Genomic DNA, 19241 nt, shown 5'->3' on the forward strand with positions numbered 1-19241 from the left:
TCTATGTGTTGTTGATTTTCACAGAGGCATACAAGCCTCACACCAGGAAATTTCGTCAATGTCAGCGACTGGATTTCTTAAAGGGGACGCTAATTGTTATGGTCAAGTTATTAAAGAAACGTTTAGGCCTGTAAATAGTGCCTATAAATTATAAAGCACACATGCAGCCAAGATATAGGCTATTGTTGTGGCTTAATGTTTAGTCCCCTGACAGAGACAACCAGCGGTGTGTTCTAGATTCTAAATTCAAATGAATCTCAGAATAAACTTGAAAATATTGCAGATAGAATTCTCACGATGTTTGGCTGTCAATATTTTCACAATGTGGACTTGAAATTAAGGTTAGCGTACACCACATTCAAACATAACAAGCCATCTAAAATGGTAATGTATTGCTATTTTTATCAAGCTCTGTGAGGTTGATTAAGTGCATAACAATCGCGTTAGCCTTGTAGTACAGTTGCAGATCCAGTCTTGATTTAGATAAGGCAGTATGAACGGTGTGAGAGGAAAGCCGAATGTGAAATGCTTCCCAGAGTGATGGAAGTGGCTCTCATTCCTTGTCTTTCCCACTGATGCTCAATTGGATTGAGGTCTGATGACTGAGCAGGCCACAGCAGTAATCTGTATTCACCGTCATTCATGCGCGTGGAACCACTCCTGGCTACCTCTTGTCTGGTCAATCTAATCCATTCCGGACCTTGGATCACTGTACTATTATGCTGAAGACAGCAATCGGCAGATGGCTTTCTACCTCTAAATACTGTTCCAGGAGGACAAAGGTGGCCTACAAAGCTAAATCAATCAAACACAGTTCACCTGTTGGCATAATGAGTAACAAACTGTTTCGCATACAATCCCCCCTCCCCAGTGAAAACAGCCACCAGGATCCAGCATCTGTCTAATTGTCCAGTGTTCAATATTTACATTTATCACTCCATTACAGTTTCAACGAATGCCTGTGATATGTGCTTTATGACACCACTGACAGCAAGTGGATAGGCCCAGTGGTGGTCCCTGGAGAAGTGGGTATACTCTTTAATTTTTTTAAGCAGCCCATACAGCACAGGATAAACGCCCTGTTTTGAGAAGTGGGTATACGCAATGCTGACTGAAAAAAAAGTGGGTATACTTCGTATACCTGCGTATACCCTGGCTGGACTACACCACTGATTACAGTTCAACTAATGCCTGTGATATGCACTATATGACATCGCTGACAGCAAGTGGATAGGCTGCTGCCAGGCAGATTTGTCATCAATATGTCTGCTGCCTTTGGAGATAAAGCCATGATCATTGTGAGGGGCTTCCATCATCAGTTAGTACTCTGCTGATGCTCCTGCTTGCTTGTGTGTCATCTAAAGGTCTTTAGTGGTAGAAGTCGTCACAATACAAGTATGAATGTACAGGGTCAAATTGATCAAACAGTTCAGTTTAAAACCTGCCATTTGAAATCACAAACATGCAGAAAACCTGTAAACTTAAGGATTCAGAATCAGCCGAGTTTCGTGTAGTATTTACAATACCACTTACGGTACTGAAGAATTGTCAGCTGGAGGATCCATGTCAAGGGAGAGCAGTGCAGAAACCCATTATGAGAAACACAGAGAGGCTAGCTATTTAAACTCTAGAGGCCAGTGCTGTTTCTGTAACCTTTGATCAATGAACAATCTTGAAACGTTAAGATCAATGCAATTGGGTTTAGTAGATAATATTCAGTCAATACCTTCTTCATTTTATATTGAGAAATTCTGACCTTTAAATCTTCGACAAAAAAAATGTTTTTTTGTTTTGTTCTTGCTGCAGTTTGTTTAAACATATTTAAATTACTCATTTGTTACCCATAAGTGTATTATGTACCTGAATTAACTTGTTTTCTCCCAAGACTGTCAGTTTACATAGACCAAGCTTTTGGTAATTAATGTGTTTGACAGGTCAGCAGTAAAGTTTAACTGTATGTTATAAGGTCATAGTAACGTAGGTTAAATCTGGAATTAAAGACTCTTCTTCCTATTCTTGTATTTAAAAAAGCCATTGTGACATCAGGCACATTAACATGAAACAACACTCTTTCAAAAGGGGACACAAAATCGTTAAAGCTGATATCAGCGCTGTGAGCCGTTTTCACTGACTTAACTCAATGGTCAAATGGTCTAACCCTAGATTGCAGAGCCCAGAAAGTCCTAGAAAACACTTTTCATAGAATCTGCCTTAGGGATATTTATAGGGGTATAGCTGTTAGAGTGTGATATCAATTTAGCTCCAGTTTTACAACAGTGTAAGGGAGAGCAGGGTAAGTTGCTACATTGTATGACACAAAATCCTGAGTCAATATTTTGTTTACCTTTGGTCAAGGTAATCCGAAACTGAGTTTAGCTCGATTTTCACACTTTCCCCCTTCCAAGGTAAAGCTAACGCAATTTCATGTGATAAAACCTTTTTGACTATGTGTATTTACATTTTTAAATGTTCTATGAATGAGGTGTTAGTAGTGAGTGACTTGATGCTTTTGCTGCAGTCTTAGGTTGAAGTGGTGCATCATTTTAAAATCCCTCTGATGTGGGCAGAGTATGAAAAGGCCAGTGCAGAAAGGGAAGTGTCCAAAGAAGCAAAAGAGGTTCAACAAAGCATTACATCACATCAAACATACAAATGACTATTCATCAGATGTGGACAAGTGTTTCTGTCTTGTCTGTTTGGAACAGCTGGCCAAAGGAGACTCGGAGAGACACAGCACTTGCTGCTGCATGTAGGCTTCCTCAGGAGAGGCCATTTATATTTTGCCGGAATAATGACTTTAAACAATTCTTGTTAACCATAGGTCTTTGTTTTAGACCGCCCTCATTATTTGTACTGATGGGCATGATTTGGCTTTTTTTTCTTCTTTTTTTTTATAGAAATGATTGGTTACTTTTATGTTCATTACTTTGATGTTCAACAAGGTGTTGAGTTCAGTTTTGGATATACAATATATCCAAATATATCACATTTAATTACATGTTCTTATTTGCTTAATAATCCAGTTAATGCATGATCATTTTGCACTTAAATATTATGACAATACATTGAATCCAAAATATGTGCCCAGGAAGTCTTTCATTTGGTACAACATTATCACCGTTATGATGTATAATTTGCAGTCATTGTGAGAAAACTGCCCCACTTTCCCCTGCAGTGGCTTTTTACAAACTTCAGCCAAACAGGGCAAGTTCATGAAGGTAACTCTTCCTTGTTGTTAACTTTCATGCCAAGTTGTTCAATATACTATTAGTCACAGCTTAGGTCATAACTGGCACATAACTGAGCAATCTAAAAGAAAAGTCTTATTCAGATTTATTTTACAGTGGTGTTCCTTCCAGTGTCTAAAGACAAAAAAATAAATACAGATATTTCTTACATGTATTGTATGTATCCAGTGTTTATAATCATACATAGTCTGAAATATAAAAATTACAATCCATGTAACAAAAAACGATGACTCAAGATAACTGAGTATGAATGAAAACAAGCCTACGATCTTTAGTGTATTGATCAAATATCAATGGCCATCTCCATGGCTGTAGAACTTTACCTACTCATTTGAAATCATTTTTCTCAAACATAGAGATGTTGTAGGCACTACAGGCTTGTGAACCAGGTGTGAAGGGTATTGAGAAGCAAAATGGTTTGGCAGTAAAGGTGGAGATTGCCCCCGCACATCGGATCGGAACTGCACGAACAGAAAGTGTGACTCCTAACCAGCAGAAAAAAAACACAGTAATACAAAATCTAGGGACTATTTAGCAAAAATCTTTTTGGGGTGTTTCATCACAACAAAACCCTGTCACTGAGGTGTGCTTAATCGTTTGAACACTGTCTCCATGGTACTATAAATTATAATACAAAATCTTGTCAAGGCTAAACCCTAATGCGTCTCTGCAGTTGAAATCAGCTTTGAAAATATCTGTGTTAAGTAGGAACCCCATGGTTTGCAGTTACAGTAATAGATGGATAATGACTTGACACACACTGACATCTAAAATCTTGACAGGCTTCAGGATTAAGGGCTTAAAAGACTGATATGACAGGTGGGAGTTCATTTGTATTTCTGCCAACAGGTCTTTCTGGAAATAACACCGTCTACTTCAATCAAACTAGACTGTATTGAAAAGTCCTGCACAAATTCACAGCACAAACAACCTAAATGTGTAACCAAAATACACAATGTTAGAAAAAACTTGGCTCATTCCTAGCATCCGACTTCGACTACTAAGGACTGAACTATCCATACTTACATACATACATACATACATACATTCAAGACATTGTTTAACAAGTTGAAAATGTACATTTTGACGGTGCTGTTTGGTTTAACCCTTGTGTGTTCTAATGCTGATGCAACTCTTCCTCACCTTGTGAGTATGTTTACGGCATCTGACATGCAAATAACCAGCTGTAACATGATATCCACATGAAAATTAAAATTAATGAAAAAAATGTTCTGTATTTCTTGGTATCATACTTTAACAACATAAATAAATAAGAATTCCAACACAACCAATATCTGAAAGATATTAACACAAAAAGACGAATAACTACACGTATTTGAAGGGTTCTGCAAAAAAAAAAAACATTTTGATTGAATGTGTAGCTCATCGCTAAGCTTAACTGAATAACAAGTATACAACAACAATATCTTTACTTACCTTGCTCGAACAAGAACATGGGACTGAGAGAGTACAATATTAAGATAGGCACCATATTTGTCAGCTGTATTATACATCTACCAACAAATTATTTGGACTGTAAAAAAAAACAATTCAAGAAATTACAAAAAAAACTAATTACAATGTACAAATGTTTATTCCAACTATAAATCAATTAAAATACAAAATATTTACAACAACAAGCACAAAAGGTATTTGTTTTGAGACTTTGATAGTCTGCTTTAGCAGAGTCCACATTGTGCTGACTTCATGATTTCATGAACGTAAACTTACTTGCCTTTACTACTGAAGGCTCTATAAAAGGGACCGCGCATACCATGTCATAGCCTCTCTTTATGATAGACATCCAGAGAGCTTAATAAGCACATCAAGTCATTCAAGTTCTACTGCCGTATCACATTTTGTTGTGCTTGGCATGCTACAGGCTTTAGCTCCACAAGTTCTGACCATGGCTTTATCACCCAAATGGACGTCTTGTCCTGATCAGTGCCAATAAGTGTACTGTACATTCTTCCCTTTTCTCTTCAGGGCAGGATAATGACCATGACCAGGCTGCCCCCCACAGGAATGAAGTGCTGTGGTTTGCCAGGACCACGGGAGAGTTTTGTCCCCCACAGGCGCCCGTAGAGTCCTGTTCCCACAACCTCATGTGAGACCCTGTAGATTCTCCTGAGGATGACAGAGCTCAGTGCCGACTCGTCAGATAGAGGTCTCGTTGCTTCCGCTGCGAGAGAGAAAGAATAAGAAAGACATAGTTGTAAAACTTTCATCAAACATCTGAGGACTATTAAAGTGTTACAGCTACGATGGTGCCAGTGAATCCACTATGACATAATAGGGGACAGAACAAAAGACCTTTTCTTTGAACCAACTACCCATAATAACCCAAATACCCAAACGACACATGGCCTAATCTGACACATTTAAATAACAGGCTTTTGCTAACTAAATAAGTGTATGCATTTCACTCTAGTTACAGACACAACCTAATTTCTTACACAAACCAAAATATTGTGTAAAATCAGGTAATTGTTTTGTTTACTTGACTAGCAGTTAATTAATGAATTACAACTGTGTGGGAAGATTAACAGCTGAAGAATGCCAACAGAGCTGGATGTATTCCTGTCAGCAGGACAGGACAAGACACGACAAGATCTTTCGCCTCAAAAGTTGTTGTACTGGATTTTACCTCTAATATAGTCTCTCCATATTGAAATGGTAACAGATAGTCTTCCGTCAAACTTTATCACACGTAGATGTACCCTCTGGCCTGAGTTGTTGTGAACAGCAATTAACTGTAATGAGTGCAAACGAGCTTGGGAAGCTTAGATCATTGTTGCAGTTCAGGTTGGGTTGATCTATTGGTATCAATGAGCCTTCGCCTTTGTAGTACATGGATCTGGCTCATCAGTCTAAGTGTTAAGACCTTATCTTGCCAATTCTGCTTTCTAGAGTTTGCATCTAACCTTGCTCACTGAGCGTAGTTGTAAAAGTGCCCACTAGGTGGGGTGGTAGACAGCTTCATCCAGAGAGGCACTTCTAGGGCACTTTCCCTGGACTTGCTCTGAGTGTGTTACATGTGTAAGGCTCAACTACCATGAGGTGTGGTAACAGAAGCGGGTCACTCACTCTGAATCAGACTCATCTCCACCATTGACAGGCTCCAGCTCTGTGCCCAGCTCCATGGTGAGTCCGTTGCGAGGGGGCACGGGTGGCCTGGGTGGGGGTTTGATGAGGGTGCCGTTGCCCCCGGTGATGGAGCGGATGCCCTCGGTGGAATCAATGGACGGTGTTTTGGAGGGAGTAGTGGAGGAGTTGTAGTCGCTGAGCTTCTCCCTCAGTCTGTTCTTCATGTTCTTATCTGTTAACGGAGGGGGGTAGGTGATCTTGTTCTTCAGGATACCTGAGGGACCCGGCAAGCACACAGACACACACACACACACACACACACACACACAGGTTTAGAAAAACACACAAACAGAGGGCAACATAGAGAGAGAGAGAGAGAGAGAGGGGACCCATTAAAATACCATTTAAAATTGTACAGCATAAATCACATGCTCTGCTGGCGAAATATTTGAACATGAAATTCAACTCATAGCCTTAAATGGAGTGATTCAATAAGTAGCATTCCAAAATCTGACGTAATCTCCCCGTTTTTCCCTTCACCCACAAACAAAGAAACATACAGACACACAAAAACAGAGGCCCTTATTTCTCCCTCACCTCTCCTCTGCTCTGGGAGGCGGTTGCTCCTCGGTAGGCTGGCTGGACTTTGCTTCTCCTGAGGTGTGTCTCCGTTGTGGTTGAGCTTATACTCCTGATGCATCTCCACATTGACTTTCGTCTCAACACGTAGCTTGTCCACCCCACCAGTATCCTCACCCTCACTGGCTGTCGGGGGCTCCACGGGCCAGTAAGGCTTCACATGATTGGACACCGTGTCCACTGAATAAGAAAACAATGAATCAGTGCCCGTGTTTAATTAAGTAACTGTCACAAACAGCTGTGTAAGAAAATCGTTAAAAAGCGCGTGTGTGTGTGTGTGTGCGTGAGCGTGCCTGTGAGCGAGTGTGTGTGTGACTGTGACTGTGACTGTGATTGTGTGTGTGTGTGTTTGTGTGTGTGTGTGTGTCTTATGAATGACACCATACCTTTGGGGGTGCTGTGCAGTGGGGTCCTCTCATTGTTCCACTTGTGCTTGGGGCTCATCTCCTCAGCCTCACTGTCTGATGAGTGTGAGGAAGCGTAGGAGCTGCTGCGATCGTCCACAGAGAGCTCACTGTCAGAATCCGAGTCTGAAACACACACGCACACACACATGCACACACACACACACACACACACATTTTGTATCACATTATTAATTAGAAACCTTTGATATTTACTAGCTTCAGTGAAATTTGTCATCATTTTAACACACAACAACTGATCTGATTTCCCTGGGCCACAATACATTTTCAGGGAGTACGACATGAAACACGGATGTCCCTGCTCGTCTCATAGTCTTGGGTGAGGGTAACTGAACTCATAGTCTTGGGTGAGGGTAACTGAACTCATAGTCTTGGGTGAGGGTAACTGAACTCAGTCTTGGGTGAGGGTAACTGAACTGATAGTCTTGGGTGATAGTAACTGAACTCATAGTCTTGGGTGAGAGTAACTGAACTCATAGTCTTGGGTGAGGGTAACTGAACTCATAGTCTTGGGCGAGGGTAACTGAACTCATAATCTTGGGTGAGGGTAACTGAACTCATAGTCTTGGGCGAGGGTAACTGAACTCATAATCTAGGGTGAGGGTAATTGAACTCATAGTCTTGGGTGAGGGTAACTGATTTTGAGTGAACAGCCTGCTTCTCCCTTACCATCACCCTTTTTGCGCTTTCGGAAGAAGAGGGACGAGTCGCCTTCGTCGTGGCCACCTTTGGCCGTCGTGCCCACTGACCCGCTTCGCTTCTGAGCCGAGTCCTCTCTGCGTGAGAGACACATGCCCATGAGACACACTCACACCACATCCCGCCTTCCCAGGCAGCGCCTCCCCATTCCACAGCAATGTCGTAAAACACACATTTAAAAAACGGCATAAAACAAGAGTCACGTTGCAGCCTAGGCCCTGAACCGGGAGACATACAGTACTGTGCACATAATTGAAAGTGCTAGCCTGATATGACAAATAACCCTTATCTTCATAAGATCATAAGATTTCCCCCAATGAAGAGACAGGGCATGTGATGCAGGGTGTTAATGCGGGGTGAAGCAGGGTATGTATGAGGATGCACACAACACAGAGGGATGTTAGTCAAGGCATTTGTCATGGGACCACGACAAAGAGCAACACAACCCCATTTAATACTCATGACCCCTCAACAAAGAAGGGGCCAGCTTGACGTCAAACACTTCTATCTGCTGGCGCAGGAGAGTAGTTATCCAAAATGTTACTTTACTGTTTAGTACAGATGGTCTTTGAATATTGTTACTCAGAAAACATCAGCCTGAATACCAATATTTATTGACTGCCTAGAAACTGAAAACACATAAAACCACAACATCTGCTTCTGCCCAACAACTTACATTTAATCCAGTTAGATAATTTTCATCAAGTTCCAATAAGTTCTTAGTAGAGCACAGCCAGTGTTTGTGATGTGTAAGAGTTGATGAAGTTCATTTCGGTAGGAAACAGAGAACAAGAGAGAGGGGGGGGGGGGGAGTGAGAGAGGAGAGAGAGAGAGAGAGAGAGAGAGAGAGAGAGAGAGAGAGAGAGAGAGAGAGAGAGAGCGCCTTGGCAGATAAATTGAAGATAAGTGTTTTTAACCCAGCAACGAGAGTGGCATACCTGAGTATGTAAGATCGGTAACTGCTGCTGTGGCTCTTTGCTGACCTGAGATTGCTTTCCATAGACACAGTGGACTCTCCAATAGGGGTCCTGTACAGGGCTCCATCCTCTATGTATGTATTACCATTCAGAGAGCGCTAGAGAGAATGAGAGATGACCAGGGAATAAGGAAACAGGTGGGTTAATTCAGGAGTCAGTCCCTCCACGTGCTTCAGTAGGAGCAGAGGAGCCTGGGTGGATTTCTGACTTACGGTCAGGAGGGTGGCCCTGGTCGTGCTCAACTCCTCCACCTGCAGTTTCTTCCCAGTGAAGACATCCTTTAAGTTCTTCCGCACGTCTCTGTTGAATATGCAGTGGAAGAAGAAGATGCAGATGCCCTGAAACAGAGGGATGGAGGGACAGAGGATGTAAGGTCACACCTTATGCGCATAAAAGTACAATGGAGAAAAAAGACTCTGTGTATTCTGTGTTGGCAAAGCTCAAATACGCAACAACTGCATAATTATCTCACAACTTGTTTGACATGTTTCAGACCTTTGATCAAGACTTTAGAGTATCTACCCAGCTTTTGGAATTTGCTGTCTGACTCTGAACATGTCAAGCTAGAACACAACACTTATATCCATCCCAAAGTTTGAATTATAGTATGTATTCAAACTGTCCCATACAGAACATTTAGCATTTATATTTAGTCATTTAGCAGACGCTTTTATCCAAAGCGACTTACAAGGATGTATACACATTTTACATTTACACTGATTGCACACTGCACATCAGGAGCAATTAGGGGTTCAGTGTCTTGCTCAAGGACGCTTCGACAGGGAATCGAACTAGCAACCTTCTGATTACTAAACGACTTCTCTACCTCATGTACCACTGTCTCCAGCCTTTAACCTTTGACCTTTAACCTAGAGTGTTCCACATAAACTCATATCGAGTCCTATCCTCACTTACCTGCAGGCAGCTGAGGATGCCAAAGAGGTAGTGGAAGGTCAGGACGTCGCTGTTGACCGCCATCAGGCCCAGCAGCCACGTGGCACTCATGAGCAGCAGCAGCAGGAAGGCCACACGCAGCGCACAGCTAGGAACAAACACACAGATCCAGTTTAACCTGACGGCCACCTAATATCAGCTCACCTCACCAGAGGACATCACTTGAAGCAGGCTCAGATAACGCTGGATTGACTGTGCCCATTTCTCAGGGCTACATGCACTGAATGCTAAACCTGTTCGTAACTCCTCGTCATGATACTCACACTGCTCCAGACTTCTCAAAGGTGCGCTGATTCCTCCTGCAAGACGCTTTGGCTGCCAGCACAAATATCACGATGTTGATCTGCATGGGGAGGGGGGCATACAAGTCAATACATTGACATCACTGGGGGTCTCATGAAAGGTGAGGGGGTGGGTGAACACTGAGGAGAAATCCCACTGACCAGCACAACTACAGCTATGGGCCCGGTGATGCTCCAGATGAGGGTGTCATGGACCGAGAGCCAGCAGAAGTCCGGGTTCCCATAGCCCTGGGGGTCCAGGCCCACTGCCAACCCTGAGAGAGAACACACACACACACACACACGGTGCCGCCAATGATTACACATCAACAGCAGTACAAAGGACTCTACTGTTGACACTAAAGCAAAACATTTAAAGCTAAACATTTACAGTCGAAAAGACGAGGAGGATTGGACTGTCTTCTCTCACCTTTTTGAACTGTATGGGAAAAATCATGTTATGCTATTTCACAAGGGAACAGGGGAGGGCCCACAAACAGTCATATGCATAACTGAACCCTGTATGCCTTGCATCTAATGTCAAATACCAATCTATTATATTGTCAGAAGTAATCCAGTTGAACGTGCAATTCTGATTATAAAATGGATATCAAAAATATTCACGTCTCCAAAACCACACATGAAAGAACTTTATTATAATTCTGTGTGCTTGCCAGTCAAATCATAGTTTTCCAGGAAGCAATGAGCATTTATCATTCACAATCAATCACAGATATGGCTGTGCTCGGAATGTTGCAGCTCTTTACTCACTCACTATTCCTAATATAGAAAATGTGTCCTATGTTTGGAATGAATGTGTTGTGTTTGGAATGGGCCAATGATTAAACAGTAAGATCTTGTCTTGTATTGGTAACAGATTTTCGAAACTGTTGTTTCGATGATGTAAACAAACTGAATGGAGCAAAAGGCTGTATTTGAGATTAAATGTGGAATGCTAGTTGCAGTGCATGGGGTTTATCCTTCACAGTGTAAATATAAACAAAGTTTATAAATACATACTAATACTAAGTCCTGTTTATGGAAGATCACACATATATTGGTTTTGACAGTTGACAGGCTTCACCCAACGGGATACAAGATGCTTGGCATGCCTAGTAATGCTGCAATGCATAGTGCAGTGTCAGTATTTTACATTTAAATTAGATTGCATTGGACCAAGTATGTGTGTGTGTGTGAGAGAGAGGGAGAGAGAGAGAGAGAGAGAGTGAAACAGAGAGGAAGAGATAGAGAAAGAGAGAGAGAGAAAAAAAAGAGAGCGAAAGGAGAGAGAAAAGAAAGAGAGCGAAAAGAGAGACAGACAAAGAGAGAGAGAGAGAGAGAGTGATCAGAGAAGAGAGAGAGAAAGAAAAGAAAGAGAGCAAAAAGAGAAAGACAGACAAAAAGAGAGAGCGTGAGAGAGAGAGAGAGAGAGACTGGGCTTAGAGTGTCACACCTGTGATGATGGCGGGGATGCCCCAGCCGATGGCGTAGTAGAAGCGCATGTGGCCCTGGTTGATGTTGCGCATCTCAGTCAGCATGCGGTAGATGTGCAGGCCCTCCACAAACATCCAGGCAAACGTGCACATGTAGGAGTAGTGCAGGAGAATAGCCACCACGGTGCACACGAACTACAAAGAGACACAGAGAAGGGAGGTGAGAAAGGATGAACCCCTTCCTGTTGAAGCAAAGTCAGATATGACAGCTATATCTCAAGCGTTGATTGTGTGTTGTTGACTGGAAAACACATTCAGAGCTCTCCCCAAGGGGGCTTTTTTTTTTTGTCAGACGGGACATTTTCATGTTTCCCACGCTGTTGTCTTTGAGACTGTGAATATACGACCTGTCAAGTAGACAGGATCTTACAGAAACAAAACACAAAGCCATTCAGTTTTTCTCGTGCTAACTGCATTGGTCCAGAGCTACAGGGCACACCCAGGAAATCCCGAGGATGGAGCAGAGCACTCCAGATCAGAGGGAGGTTGATCTCCTGCCATGGCCTCTGTGTGGGGTGCTTAGGGGCACACAAAACAAGCTTTTCAGCGCTGCTGTCTGGCAGCAAATCCCATCTCTGCTCTCAGTGCAACAGACACAGGCCTAGGCGCCAGGGCAAACCCCACCACTGTACCTCCTTGAACCGCAGCCTCGCTCCCAGCGGCTGGCAATTTAGTGTGTGTTGCAACGGAGTTTTCCAGCCTTCCCAGGTTTTATTCACACAAAGCATAGCTTCTGTCCAACTAACAAACCCGACTGTCTGGAAGGAGAGTGACAAGCTGCATGTATATCTCTGTTATTGGCAGTAGGAGAAGGATCAGGGCTCAGGTTACAGCGCCTCATAACTCTTCACCCTGGCAATCCCTCAATCAGATGTCAGCTGCAGGTCCCAGACTCCACTGAAGGACATCCAGGTGTCATGACTGATGGAAACTTACCTGGCCTGCAGGGGTGTTGTGTGATACGGTATCATTAACACATCACACAGGAAATGTTGCTGCAGGTAAGTTTTCTCTTTTTTTTTCTTGAGTGGGTGAAACTTGGCAGCTTGTCAGGAGAGCGTCATTTGTTACCACCGCCAAGGAGGTTATGTTTTCACCCCTGTATGTTTGTTTGTTTGTTTGTCTGTTTGTTTGTTTGTTTGTTTGTCAGCAGGATTACGCAGAAACGCATGGACCGATTTCCATCAAACTTTGTGGGGAGATTGGATAATATAATGGCAATAATTGATTAGATTTTCAGATGTCAAGGTCAAAGGTCAAGGTCACAAGGTGGAGGTTTGCATTCTCTGAATCCTCCCATTCTTGTTTCCCATGCTTCTCTTACCGGACTGTCGGTCTGGTTGATGCCCATGAGGAAGATGAATTCGGAGAGGAAGATGGCCGCCACCAGGTTCTTGTGGATGCTGTGCAGGTTGGAGTGAAGCCGCCGCAGTATGGCCAGCAGGAGGAAGGTGATGAGGAGGGCCACCAGCGAGGCGGACACCGTGGTGTAGGTCACCACCTTCAGGGGCAGCACATCTCCATGCTGACACATCACAGAATCACACAGAGATCAAAAGTTAAAAGAGACATCAAGGGTATAGCTTTAGATTAAAGTGACTGCACAACTTGATGCTGCCACACCACAGAATCACAAATAGATTGAGAGTTAAAACACTAGAAATCAAGATTGTAACTTTAGATTAAAGTGACTGCACAACTTGATGCTGACACATCACAGAGTCACAAATAGATTGAGAGTTAAAACACTAAACATCAAGAGTGTAGCTTTAGATTTAAAGTGACTGCACAACTCCATGCTGACACATCACATAATCACACATACAGTATATCGAGAGTTAAAACACTAGACATCAGGAGTGTAGCTTTAGATTAAAGTGACCAGGCATGAAGAGAAGCACTGTGTATATCTAATGTTCTACAATGAACATGTTTATGATTAAGGGCATTAGCAAGACACCACAGATATAGAATGAACTGACTAGGCACCAAGTGTGGCATTCTAGATCTAGAGACCTAGGACAACCAATCAATCAAGTGAACAGCATAAGAGTAGAGAAAAACTAGAATAAATACAAAATAAAGAATAAAAAAGGGGGGAAAAAGCAGAGTGTGGGAATGTGAGGGAAGGTGGGGTGGGATTAGCCTGACTAGTGTCCATCACAGTAATCACTGGGCTTCAGTGCATCACCTCTCTTTTGGATATGTCCATCAGCACAGCGAAGCTGCTCATGTGGTTGCACTGGCAGCTGATGTGAGTGCTGTTCCTGAAGACCATCTCACAGCCTTTAGAGGACCAGGCACCTGCCCCTGAGACCCTGCAACACAAAATCCCATGCAAACCCCAAATGAAGAAAATAATAAAATATTGTTTCTTGATCTATGATTAGGATGTAAACCTGCATATCTCCAGAATTAAGCTCCTTAATATGACCCACTGCTTTTTTAAACAACTGCCGGTAAATCAATAAACAGGAAATGTGTCTATTGTCACTGCTTTTGTATGCAACTGTATGTAGTAAGTGTTATAAGTCTGTCCCTGCTTGACACCCTAGGGGAAAGATTAATTCTACTCTCCTTGACTTAAACATATCCCTAAGCACTCGCTCAGAGAGTTCATTTTTCCTGTTGACGTTACAGTAACAGCATGACTGAGGTTGTGCATACCCAATGCTGTGGTTCCAGTACACACACTGGGGCTTGGTCCTCTCCTCCGCCACCAGCAGCCGGTGGCGCACAATGACGGGTCTCTCCAGGGGGACCATCAGGGGCTCCCCGTCCCTGTGCAGAGCCATGCTCACAATGGGAGTGTTGATGACTGGACGGTTGGGCAGCCTGTGGACCCAAAGAGGCATAACGCTTAGCTCCTCTCTCAGACACTGGCCTTCAGCCAGACAATAACCTGTGGTATGATGTAATTTAGCAAAGTATGTCTGCGCCTGGCAGCTGTTCAAGGGCCCCGACTGGCCCTGTTATATAGAGGCTCATGTAAATGTTTTGACATGACTGCTGCCTAATGGGATTCTTTTTGGACATCACTTGTGGGATGTTTACGTGTCATGGGGACAGCCTGGCAGGGTATGGGTTACATTTGGTGGTGGCATATTCTGGTCCCACACTAGGTTCGCACGCTCAACGGCACTTTCAAACGAACTTTTTTTTTTTTTCGGTGCCAGTCTGCGAAGTAAGTAGGTAATAATAACTGAGCCCATAATGAAAATATTATGAAAGGAGATGACTCACTGCTTGGCAAGGTCTACAGAATTTCTTAATAATGTGCTGTTGATTCTTAGCCTCTCTAGGAAGAGGCAGGATGTCCATTCAGTGCCACATGTTATTTTTATCTGCACTGAACCCCCGGCTGGGTGTATATTTGCAGTATGTGATGTGAGAGTGTGTTGGCACTGCACCTCAGACTCCTGCGATCAGGATCGTAGCTCTCCGGCAGGAGCTGACCAAGAGATCTGTGGACAATCACCACGGCAACGAGGGAAGGGTCATCCACCTCTGCGTGACGTCTTTTTTTCACAGACAGCCCAATCAAATCTGGAGACCCTGTTGGACCCGTGTGGTCCACAAAATCCTGGGTGGGGCTAGTCTCAAGAGGTGGTTCTTCCGTGACTGAAACTATGGATCGCAGAACAGCAGAGAGAGTGAAGACCATGATAGTACACCGCCTGAGCACAGCACATGCTTGACAAGACGTTAACTCGTGGAGGAATACACAGAGGACACGGTGTTACCTTTGTTCTCTGCTGGTCTGGGGGACATGTCTGGGAAGAGGATAAGGGACTCCAGCTCTCTAGGGTAGGCCTCCTGGATCTCATGGAAACGAGGGATCTCCGCCAGGTCTGTGCCAGAGGAGTCCACATAGTCCACAGACACAACTAAAAATAGAGAAGAAAGCAGAACATGTTCATGTTTGTGTGTGTGTGTGTGTGTGTGTGTGTGTGTGTGTGTGTGTGTGTGTGTGTGTGTGTGTGTGTGTGTGTGTCTGTGTGTCAACACTGAAGAAAACTATGCCAGAACATGTTCCTTGACCTAAAAATCCCATCAATATTCTGAGGACAATCATAGAGGGAATAAAGTGTAACCATTATGGCATTGTTCACATGTGAGCCAAAAAACTGCTCCACCAATAAACTGGCATGGAGACTAAACCCCCCATGACTTACTCATGTTTTCGGTAACAACAGTGAAGGGTCGCAGGTAGGTCTTCTTCATGTTCTGAGCCATGGTGTTAGCATACTCCTCGTAGCCTCGCAGCAGAAGAGCAGAGCCCCCTTCAAATTGTTGGATCTGATCCCAGTGCTCTTTGTTAACCGGGTCAAGGATGGTGCTACCAGCTTTAAAGACATTCTGGAAAGGTGATGAAATTAGTTAGGTAAAGTAATCCTGCTTTGTTAAGTCATAAAGCTCATTCGTTAATTAGACTATACTGTTTTCTGGCTTCACACTTTACACTCCTCCTGATCGGACGAAACTAACACATTTGGGTTATTCATTCACATATGAAGTAGAAGAAATACTGCAGAAGACACTGCACATCATCAATCACAAGACTTTTTTTTTGAATTCACAAGATCCCCCCCCCCCCCCCCCCTCCCCCCTGAATTCTTTAAACTCCTACTTGATCAAGATCTGCGGTGAAAGCTTTGTCATGACCCATATTGCTTTGTGCTTAAGCTGGTCCTTGCGAACAGGCTTATCAATTGGTCTGTGTTATTTATACCCAATATCCTTTTCAACTCAAGACCTCTCCTCACAGAAATGTTGAAGCAAATCTCCTGCTGGTGCTCCCCCAACCAGCTAAGTCAGGATTTGGCTATTAGCATCTTTGAGCTAACTTGACATTTAGAAAGTTTTTCCGTAAATCCAAAACAATGTGAATCAGTCAGGCGTTAGAGTCATAAGGCTCTATTTTGACAATATTGGCTTAGTTAGCATTGTAGCAGCCCTGTGGAAGCGCTCAAATGCCTCTATAGAAATCCTTGCTTTATTCCATCCCGAAAAAGGAGAGGGCCAAGATGTGTTCATTTCATGGGGTGTGAAAGATTACACTTGAGTAGGTTGCCTGAGCTGACACCATTAAAGGTACGGTCCACAATTCTAATGCAATACATATTTTGTGAAATACAGTGAATTGCCGTGCAGTCCTCTAACTGTTCGTTCCGTGTGCGCGATCAAACAACTCTGTTTGTACACCGTACTGGCTCTGTACATAGAAAACAAGCAAAGTGGCTCGGACTGAGCCATACACTATTCCAGCCAATCAACATGTTGGGGCACGGAAGGGACGGGTGTAATTTGATTGGCTGTTGAGCTGAAATATCAACAACCCTTTTACCAGAATCGCACCTTTGAAAGCGAGCGACTCGGCTTGTGGAGTGGTGCGTACCTCGTTGAAGAGCATGTCGTGCGTGGCAGTCAGCTCGAAGCCCTGCTGCTGGCTCTCCCTCTGCAACACCAGGGCCAGAAGGTGGTAGGCTGTTTTCACGTCATTGCCATAGAGATGAGGGGTGTGGACGGCTGCGGAGCGCAGCAGGCTAGTGATGCTCCTGGACCTCTCTGCATCCACCATGGACACATTCCCCCGCAGCTCCTCATTCTGTTAAGTAACAGATTCTACATCAGAAAGGCTGGGAAGAATTTCATCAGTGTGCCTAGAATGCTAGAATGCTAAACTCATTTTGACCATTTTGGGGTCAGAGTGAATTGAGGGCAAGCTATTCCATTACATATTTGTCTAAACATGTGAATGAAACCATGAGAAACAAAACTGAAAAAAAAGAGAGACAAAGAAAGTAGGGATACACCGATCCTGGAACTGTGCTCATATACTCATACTCATCAAAATTGTCCAATACCACACACCCATACCACTTAATGGCAATATTACATTAAACTCAGGGCTACAGTCAGGAGGTGTTTCATTTTTAGCTGCTATTCAGATTTGCATACCAGCAACAGCTGGTAGCAGGATTTTATGATTTTAATTAGAAATTGCTGAAACACTGGCATAGGCAAATAATTAAGTATTCATATCGGTACTCTGTGTTAGCAAGTACACAAATGTCAGTACTCGTACTCGTACTCTTTCTGAAAAGAGTGGTATCGGTGCATCCCTAGAAAAAAGAGACAGTGACCTCTTTCTTCAGCTGGGCGAATGAGATGGAGGTGCAGTTGAAGAGCTGTGGAGGCAGCCATCCCTTATCATCGCTACAATGTCGGATAGCCGTCCCTATGGCAACCACAAAACAACAAACTTAAGCATTAACCATAATCTACAGATTTATGAACAAGCATCTGAAAAGCCCCTTTCTGGCATGCGCATCTCCAGACTTTGGAGACTTTGAACCTACCTGTGGATCCTTTCGGGCAATTTATGGCAACGGGGCGACCGAACGGCGTCTTGGGCCACCAGATTCCAGTGTCGTAGGCCTTGGGGCATCCGTCGTACACCACTGAGGTTACGAGAGAAACATTGGAGAGAGTTCACGGTCATTTCAGCTAATCACTAATGAGCCTAACAATTTGGGCCCCTCAGTGATTCAACCCTATTACAAGGCAACTAAAAGGCCCTCAGTTATGCTAGTGCTAATCCTTCCCAGTCCTCACACAACGGCACACTTGAAACATTAAAAGCCTCCAGCACGCAATTATCTAAAGCCGCGCCAAGGAAAGCATGGCCTGCATGTTGTGTCATGCTGTGTGCTTGGGAGTAATATGGAGCAGAGGTCTTAGAAAGCATGCTTGTGTTTTAAGGGGACACCAGATCAGCCACACAATGTGCCTCAGGATTACTAAACAACAAGAATGTTAAGAGCAACTGAGGCTTCAACTTTGTGACCTTTGTGATATTTTCATTAACGTGCTGCAGGATACAACCAGTGGTTCTTTTGTATAGCAACAAATCAAGGATTAACTGTATCTAACAAACACAACAAAGAGATATCTTCCCTCCGTTGCTGACTGAGCAAGATAAATGAGCCAGCAAACAAAAAACTTTTCTTCTTTGAACCGTTTTAGCTTCTTCTACAGTCATGTATTAAACAGTGTAATTGTATGTCATTGTAAATGTTGCCTGACAAGATTTTCAGATTTACATAATACTACGGTTTAAAGGGAACTATCGGTTTAGGGGAAAAACAGATAATTGAAATGTGAGACTGACATTAACTGAGTATGAAGTTTTGACCTAACCAAGAAATAATTTATGACACAGTTTCCTCTCTGCCACGGGAACACACATACCCACACATCCGTTGGGGGTCACCTCTGCAAAGGGGTTGTCACAGCGGTTGCACTGGCGACCCACCACACCGGTCTTGCAAGCGCACTGCCCCGTGTGTGGGTCACAGGTGCGAGTGTGTGCTCCCAGAGGGAAGCAGTCACAGGGGAAGCAGAAGTCACTGCCCGGCTGCCGGTAATAGTTATC

At 43.5% G+C, this 19241-nt stretch overlaps 1 protein-coding gene across 1 annotated transcript in view; it reads right to left on the reverse strand.

The window, feature by feature from the left end:
• Positions 1-5405: 5405 nt before the first annotated feature.
• Positions 5406-19241, reverse strand: part of celsr1b (cadherin EGF LAG seven-pass G-type receptor 1b) — a gene marked incomplete at both ends in the record, with an annotated part of 49950 nt that continues 36114 nt past the window's right edge. The window contains 21 exons of the mRNA XM_080841589.1: positions 5406-5430; positions 6336-6609; positions 6933-7154; positions 7361-7504; positions 8069-8175; positions 9037-9173; positions 9288-9413; positions 9991-10117; positions 10293-10372; positions 10473-10585; positions 11764-11938; positions 13128-13328; positions 13995-14121; positions 14471-14638; positions 15214-15430; positions 15547-15690; positions 15979-16162; positions 17202-17411; positions 17950-18044; positions 18166-18267; positions 19058-19241. Of these exons, the coding sequence (XP_080697715.1) occupies positions 5406-5430; positions 6336-6609; positions 6933-7154; positions 7361-7504; positions 8069-8175; positions 9037-9173; positions 9288-9413; positions 9991-10117; positions 10293-10372; positions 10473-10585; positions 11764-11938; positions 13128-13328; positions 13995-14121; positions 14471-14638; positions 15214-15430; positions 15547-15690; positions 15979-16162; positions 17202-17411; positions 17950-18044; positions 18166-18267; positions 19058-19241 (3162 nt within the window). The remainder of the gene's footprint in view (positions 5431-6335; positions 6610-6932; positions 7155-7360; positions 7505-8068; positions 8176-9036; positions 9174-9287; positions 9414-9990; positions 10118-10292; positions 10373-10472; positions 10586-11763; positions 11939-13127; positions 13329-13994; positions 14122-14470; positions 14639-15213; positions 15431-15546; positions 15691-15978; positions 16163-17201; positions 17412-17949; positions 18045-18165; positions 18268-19057) is intronic.

The sequence above is a fragment of the Sprattus sprattus genome (assembly GCF_963457725.1).
Source record: "Sprattus sprattus genome assembly, chromosome: 7".
NCBI lineage: Eukaryota > Metazoa > Chordata > Actinopteri > Clupeiformes > Clupeidae > Sprattus > Sprattus sprattus.